General features: G+C 41.6%; 1 protein-coding gene across 1 annotated transcript in view; it reads left to right on the plus strand.

Moving 5' to 3' along the window:
• LOC148013484 (transmembrane protein C9orf5 protein) overlaps positions 1-7696 on the plus strand; it is a 47575-nt gene extending 39879 nt beyond the window's left edge. The window contains exon 3 of the mRNA XM_087668595.1: positions 6828-7696. Within this exon, the coding sequence (XP_087524721.1) occupies positions 6828-6923 (96 nt within the window). The 3' untranslated portion in view covers positions 6924-7696. The remainder of the gene's footprint in view (positions 1-6827) is intronic.
• Positions 7697-8549: the final 853 nt, after the last annotated feature.

Consider the following 8549-nt stretch of genomic DNA (forward strand, 5'->3'; position numbering starts at 1 on the left):
TTTCAAACATAGGGATTTCTATCCTCCACTTATGGTGCATCATTACACTCTCCATGGGTCACTCCTACGCAAGGATTTCCATTTTCTGCTCCACATATTCCTATTTTTCCTTCACGGGCTACTCATGTGGCCACCATGCCTATGCCTAGCTAGTTCATGTCCCAATCTGGATCCACTGTGCACACCTTCTGTATGTATGATGGGCACCCTGGGATTAATTCCCAAGTGTACTCCACTCCTCCACCGTACCCACCCTATCCCCTCTACCCACATTATCCTCCTTATAGCACTACCACTCTTGTTGTTGTGGCAAAGAATGCCTTCACGGATAAGACTCATTTCAATGGGTCGAATTTCACTACTTGATCGAGCTTCATGCAACAAGTGTTTGAATCTCAAGAACTTTGGGACCTAGTAGTAGACCCTTGATTGGTTCACCCTGAGCATAGCCATCAATGGAGAGCCCGTAATGCCATAGTGAATGTTGAGCTTATGCAAGGGCTACTTTCTGAGTTCCACCCTCAATTACAACATTTCCCCGTTCATCTGAGTGTTGGAGTCATCTCATTGATTGTTATACGGCACGAGATCACACTTGGCGTATTAATCTCAACTTTGAGATTTAGGAGTTTTTCATTAAGAAAGGGGATGATCTAAAAGTCAAAGTTAGCCGGATATCAGCAGTTACTCATTAAGCTTGCCACTACTGGCTTCCCAAAGTTAGATATCGATCATGTTATACGGCACGAGATCACACTTGGCGTATTAATCTCAACTTTGAGATTTAGGAGTTTTTCATTAAGAAAGGGGATGATCTAAAAGTCAAAGTTAGCCGGATATCAGCAGTTACTCATTAAGCTTGCCACTACTGGCTTCCCAAAGTTAGATATCGATCATGTTACATTCTTTTTAAACAAGCAACTTGAAAAATACGTTCATTTCACTTAGCACACTATCTCGTTGCTTGGATTACCAACCTTTTATGAGTTTGAGTATCAATTCTTGCATTACGCAAGGCTGCATGATCAAGTTCACAAGAAGTCCACATACTCTTATTTAGAGAGGGGTTTGGTTGCCTCTTCTTCGCAAGGGAAAATTGGCAGTAGCAAGAACTCATAAGATGCGAATGCAAGCCATAACAAGGGTGAAACCCCTTTCTCTGATGGAACCAAAGAAACAAAACCCATCTGGCAACAACTCCCTAAGTAAAATAGGTTTTGCACACGCTGTAAGAGATTCGGCCATATGGACGAGGAGTGTCATACCAAGGCCGAGGGTCTTCCTCCTAAGATTCCTTAGTAGACCGTTGCGACTATCTTAACAATCGAGTGGGATTACATTGCCTGTTGTTGCCCCATTTGCTCCTTTTGCCCTAGTGGCCGCTGGACATGTGGCACACAAACAATCTCTTAACAGTCTACATCTTTGAGTACACCTTAAGTATTAGCCAATTGCTCTACTAGCTCCTTACCCATTGCACTTTTTGCATCCATTCCTAGGTCATCCTTTGCACCTCCCTCTCGAGCCACTTCTTCACCTCGTCAGGTGTTTCATTGACGACGACTTGTTGATGGACATACGCGATAGTGGCCACATCCTTAGTTGTTTCTTCTTCAATCTTCCGTTGCACTTACTCATCCATATGCACTCATTGCATTGTTTTGTTTTGCTCTGGAGGATCTCACTACTGACCTTTGTTTTGTAGATTTTGATTTCTCTTTGTAAGGTTTTGTATTTTAGTATAGGGCTTACATGCAAGTTTGCACCAATCCTTCTTGGGCCAGAGACTTAGGATATGTACTATTCCTTTTATGGTTTCATTTTCCTAGGAGATTTGTTGTTCTACCACCATGGAGGCTTTCCCTCCTGAGGTGGATCGTACAGCATCTCTCTTGATGCTAACATGGCGGTGACTTCTACCTTGCTCTTCTAGTTGGGGTCCTTCATCCTTATCTTCATGGTTCTCGGCACTACATGAAGACCGACATCATGCTCCTCTTCCTCCTTCGATATCAACATCTAGGGTTGAGAGGGGGTTTCTATCCTTTCATGGTATTCCATAGGTTTCGGCACTTGTCTTCAACATTGACCTATCCACCTCTATTTTACTTTCTCCTTGGCATTGTATAATTTTATCATCTTTGTAAAGAGTGCTTGGGCAAGTAAATAGTTTTCCCATGAGGAACACTGTCCAAGTGGCACCTGCTACATGCGTATTCTCATCATGTAGAATTACTCTACGCATCTCATTGTGCAGAGTACCCCTGAGTGGATCCTGAGTTCTCCACCAGAGGGTTTTTACCACCACACCATTCTTCTTCACTTCTTACCCTCATCATTGATACCCTTGAGTGGTTGGGTTAGCTTGTTTAATTTGTGATGTGTTGGATCTAACCATCCTTTTTCATTCTCCCTATGGGGCATAGTTACTTGAAAGGCCACAAACCATCTCTATTCTCTAAGAAATGAAAAGAGTGGTTCCATCTGCCTTTTCAAATCCTAGTAGGCCACTGGGTAGCCGATGTGCACCCTTTGCCCGATACCTTGGCCTCTTTGGGATGACTACTTGGACTCCCTTGGTAAGATAAGCATTGCCTTTGTAGTCTTGATACAATAGGGAAGGAAGGGAGGCTGATATTGAAGACAAATGTTGAAACCTATAGATACCAAGTGAAGGGTAGGAATCCCTTCTCAACCATGCATATCGATGCCGAAGGAGGAAGAGCAACTTGATGTCAGTCTTCGTGTGGTGTTGAGAACCATGATGAAGAATGTAGTCTGATGATGGTCTTAGCTAGAACGGCCAAAGGCGAACTAGCCATCAGGTATGTGGAACATGTCCGTACTCGATCTCAAGAGAGGGCTCCAATGCTGACCAAGTGGCATATGCAAGGCTGAATCTCAAACTTAGGAGATGGCTCCATGCTAGTCGAAAAATGCTAGGATAGCAGTCGACCATGCAAATAGATCCAATGGATGGAGGAAAAAGACTAGACCCTCCCTATTAGAAGAGCAGGGAAAAGTTAGCCACCAAGGCAGTTGGGATGTGCTTGTACTCCATCTCAAGAGAGGGCTCCAATATTGATCAAGTGTCATAGACATGCCTGAAACTCAAACTCGGGAGATGGCTCTAATGCCTAGCCAAGCATGTGAAGGCACAACTACCAAAGTAGAAGTCTGCCTATCATGAAAAGTAAATAGACTAGTAGTATAGGAAATGATGGTTGAATGATAAAAAAACACCTCAATTGAAAGGAAATAAAGATGAGTGCCACGGTAAAGGAAAAGGATGCGTGATCTCGAGAGAGGAGATACTATCTTTATCTTCATGCTGATGGAGTCAATACTCATTAAGGGAGGAATTGAAAAACAACGCCTTCAGCCCAAGTAGGACCGGTAAAATACCTACAATGTTAGTCTTAATTGAAATGCAAAACCCAACATGAAAGGATCAAGAAAGAAGCTCACATGCCAGATGTTTCATATTGAGATGCTTTGGATGCCGTGTTAAATGGAAAAGAGAGCTAAATGAGTGCTAGGTGCAATGGAATTAAATGAAAGAAGGAGATGTGCAGTGAAAGACTTGAAAAAGTGTGGCTAAGCCTAAAGGAAACTAGTCTAAGGCTCCTAAGGATGACCTTGGATGCCTAAGAAACTATCCTAGGGGAAGATAATGACCGAACTAGTTAGATCCAAGAACCACCACACTGTCGCCAACAACCACTAATGAACACGGATACTAGGGGATGGAGAAATTGTTCTATCTTCCTTGGGGAAGACTCCCTCTCAACCTCCTTGGTATGGCACTATCACCGTCGAAAGGGGCTGTAGTTGGTTTGGTAGATAGAGTGTTGTGCTCTAAATCAAGACCATAATGTCTCAACCGAGCCTCCATTGAAGGAGTACCTTGAAAGGATTCAAAGATGGAGTGGTTTGAGCCATTGTGAATTAGCTCATGACATATAGTGTAATTAGGAACAAACCAAGCAATCCATGATAGCATTAGGTAACTCTTTAGAAGAGCACCGGCTTTGATACCATGCGGAGATATGCTAGGGTTTGCAAAGGAAAACACCTAGTATAGATAGCTATAGGAGAAAGATTTGATGCAGATTGATACTACATTGCAGTAAATGCAAGCTGTATGATTCTCGGAAAGAGGCTGGAAAGCAAGGGAACAACAATGGATAGGGTGCTAGGGATTGGTAATGATGTGGCAACAATTGCGATGGGCTGGACAGCCAATGGAGGCGGAGCTAATGGTTGAAACCTGCAAGTCAAGGGATGAGATTGAATGGTCGGAAGCTTGTCTATTTATAGATTAGTGGATCCTCCCAAATTAGGGTTTGCCTTATGGGACATAGACACTCTCTAGGACCGTGTACCATTTAATGAAACTCTGGGTAATTTACATGTTTTGGGGCTCTTTTAAAGAGTTGATTAGTTTATAATGTGATTGTTAGCTCAACATTCATGTTTCAAGTGCATGAAGCACATTGAGGTGAGTACTATTATGCTCACGAGGAGCTCTTGGATTGGTAGGTGGAACTTCTATATCCCTCTATGAGGGACAAAGTGGTAGACATCTCCACAAAGGCTCTTTCAAAGTCATCTCTTGCTTGTTATTACATTGAGTCAAGGGTAGACATTAGGAGCTTTGTCCATTTTGTCTAGTTTTGGCCATACCATGGGGAGGTGAATCTTTTAACGCTTTGCTTGACATTTGATTTAGTTATTAATTAATTGTGCAAATGTGAGGTACATGTTATGCAAGCTAGTTAAGTCACAATGATAGGACCAAGATCCTAAGATGTCAATGGGTGTCAAAGGCTAAAGTTAAGTGACTTTGGTCAAGTATTAGGTGGTGCTCGGTGTGAGTTTGGGCCTAGGGTTTTAATTAGCCATGAAATGTTAGTGGTGAGTAGTGACATTAGGAACGAGGTAATAATTAATTAAATAATGCTAGTTCACAGGCTAATTAATACTTGGGATCACTTGGGAGTCAAAATGGCAGATCCAATTTAATCGTGGATGGGCACATTTAATATTTTGGACAAGGACAAGGGCTGAAATTAATTTTCAGAATTATTAATTTTAAAAATTAATTAGATGGCTGAAAAATCTAATTAGAAGGCTGCCACTAGGCAAAACTTGCCCATCGAAGTGAAGAAAGGGCTATTGGAGGCTAGTAGAGCTTCAGTCGAGTATTGTGGAGGTGGGGAGAGGAAGGGAGGGAGCTATTGCTGCGGCAATTTTCCAGCCATTGGTGATCTCAATTGGATTTGGGTTTAGATTTGACCAACCGCAATTGAAGGCCAATCCTAGGGTGAATCAATGGTCAAACTGGTAAGAAGGCTTGTTGGTCATCTATGATAGCAAGAGGCATTGGAAAGCGAAGGAGATTGGAGCAATCTGTGTGTACTATATCAAATGCAATACAAGTTAAAGAAATCCCACAAGGGACACTGGTTTTTGGGGCCAGGTGTCCATTGTCCAACATTGATTGGTGACATTTGTATTTCAGTTTATGTGAATTTCATGGTTGCTATAAGTGCTTAATCAGGTTATTTACCACCCTATTTGAGAAGGAAGGCTGGTTTCAGTTACTGTTCAGTTTTTGGTCAGCCCAAGTTATTTTGGGCTAGGGACACTAGACTTGATCACGAGGTTGTTTGCACTTATATTAGTTCAGCCTATTAGTATGGTGTCATCCATTTGCTAATCTTCTTTACTCACGCTTTGATAACGTTCTGTTTGAATCCTTAATTATGCATTCCACACAAGGTTTACATAAGTCTTTCATTAACTATGTATGATTTAGTTTTTATAAAATATCATTTCAAATATCCACACATCTCTCTCTCTCTCTCTCTCTCTCGCGCACGCGCGTGTGCGTGCAATTCTTTCCTAGTACCCTTCTTGTGGGTACACTCTTACTCATGCAAGGGCTGCATTGTATCAGCCTTCTTCTTTGCTTTGCTTATATCTTTGTTGTCTTCATTTCTCTTCAGCTCCATTTTTCTCTTTCCGTGTTTCCATGTGCATATGACAACCTGTTGCTCATAGAAATCAGGTTGAACTCAGGGACTCACAAACCTCAAAAGCATGGCACCAAAAGTTTCTTAGATACCATGATCACTACTAGCTTCTTAGTCTCATAAGGTGCAAGTGCCACTGATTGCGCTTCTCATCTTTTGGGATCCTATCAATGAACTAAAAAATTGTCTTGGAAATTGGAATACCTCAAAATCTGCCCAAAGATGCATTTTTTGCTCTACTAGACGAGGGATCATTTAAAAGCTTGTATGTATTTGACTGATGCAGTAAGCCTCAGAACATCTACATGGATCAAAATGAGCCACCCTTGTAGCTGAACCTTCGGCCTTGCCTTAAAAGAGTACATGATTAACAGCTGCTCAAAAGCAGCAAGATTTGCCCTCCACCACATCACTGTTGGAGCACAGAGATGCCTGTTTCGATCGTGATGCAGGATCAACCTTAAGGCACAAGGAACATAATATGTATGGCTTTCTGCATTTCTTGGAGTCATTGAGGTGACTGTCTTTTGAATGCAGTAAGTTACTTATTCTCGACAGAATTAGTCAAATGATCTTATTTGCATTTGGCTGATGCAACTGCATCAGCAGATCAAAATGGGCCACTCTTCTAGCTAGTCCCTCTCATCACACGTACTGCAGATCAAGTTTTAGTCCATAATAATGTTTGAACATGTTGACAAAGTTTCTTCATTAGGATGGGCAAGAAACATATGCGTATTTTATTTCTTACACTACCTTTTTTCTTTTGCTGGTGACATTGATGGGCAGGGAGCAATAATGGGGCCACTGCTTATGACTGTTGCAATTTCACTGAAGAACTTATACTCCGAGTTTGTGCTGAACAACGCGAAGAGAAAATTCTGAAAGGAGCAGCAAGGGTCCATAATTCTTCAAGGTTTGCTAAAATAGGGACATTTTTTGGATTGCAGCAGTACTGTGATGATTTTACTACAAGAGAGAACTGGCTAAAAGTAGCCTTGCAGTCCCTTGCACGAGGTGCAGAATAAGGAAGAACCTTATGATATCTGGAGGCCAGTATCGGGATTTTACGATACGGATTGGTTGATGTTGTCCTTGATCTGGGGGCCGAGTGAATAATTTTTAACTTCAGATCTCATGTAGGTAATTACACACACACACACACACAACCCCCCCCCCCGGAGATCAGGCTGAGAGTGGGCTTATGGGCATGATCAGTCATCATCAAGTTGAAGAGGAAACCATGCATTGAGCAGCGAAATGCTATTGTATGTTTGTTCGGAAAAATGCTACCATTGTGCTTGTTGAGAAAATGCTATCATGTGTTTGTTCTTCTAGAATGGCAACAAAATTGTGGCCCCTTGTGACTTGAACCATGGTGACAAGATTTCTGCTATGTACACATGCATGCTTTAAAATGTTGATACCAAATGATATGAGAGAGAGAGAGAGAGAGAGAGAGAGTTCAACTTGGTTGAAAAAAGTCCCAAGATGCTACGAAGGCATATGTCACAATCCTAGTTTTTTGTTTAGAGAGAGAGAGAGCGAGTGTGTGTGAAACCCCAAATAAAGGCAAAAACTCTTGCAAATGATCCATGTCCAAAGCAAAAGAAAATTACAGAGTGCGACCATGAAGGAAACATTCTTGCTTTTTTTGGGGGGTGGGGGTGGGGGTGGGGGTGTGTTTGTATGTGTGTAGTTGTGAGGTTTGCTCCCCCCTTCCCCACTTTTGAGGCATTGCAGCTATGCATTGCCATTGGAGCCAAATGCACCTATGTAGAGGATGGCTAAGGTTTGTGAAACACATTTCTTAAATTTCAAGAAATGTGCAAAATTCAAAAATTTGTTTTTTGAAGAGGGTTTTTCTTTAAAGAAACAAAGTTTTGTCCAAGGTTTTCTTCAAGATTTGAACTAGCTCTAGCATGAAGCACGGAGAGAGAGAGAGAGAGAGAGAGAGAGAGAGAGAGAGAGAGAGAGAGAGAGAGAGAGAGAGAGAGAGAGAGAGAGAGAGAGAGAGAGAGAGATTTTTTTTTTTGGGAGGGGGGGGGGGGGGGATTTATGATGTATGTGGTCTTGATAAATTTACTAGTTTTGTGGTTGGCATCATTGTTGCCCTTTGCTCTAATAAGAGATGAATAACATGCTTTGTGTACAACAAATGGTGCTATTTGTTAATGATATGCAAAACCATTAAAAATATTACAAGAGACAATAAATATACTCTAAAAAAGCTTGTACAATTTTACAAAGTAAAAACTTGGATGTAAGTTAGTATTGCTAATAGTGACATAATAGTCTTGTTGTTTTGCCCCTTATAAAGGGATAGCCAAGCCTATGTAGGTACAGACACATCGCACGTGCGCCCACAAGCACACACGATTTTAGTTGACACGACATTCATTAGCACAACCAATTGTACTAAAGCATAATTCAAGGTACTTGGGCTAATGAATTCCTCAGTAACAAAAGATCATGAGAAAATAATATGCACAACCAAACAAGTTTCTCTCT

Source organism: Lygodium microphyllum, chromosome 26 (genome assembly GCF_053477565.2).
Source record: "Lygodium microphyllum isolate KBCC chromosome 26, Lygodium_microphyllum_v1.1.10, whole genome shotgun sequence".
NCBI lineage: Eukaryota > Viridiplantae > Streptophyta > Polypodiopsida > Schizaeales > Lygodiaceae > Lygodium > Lygodium microphyllum.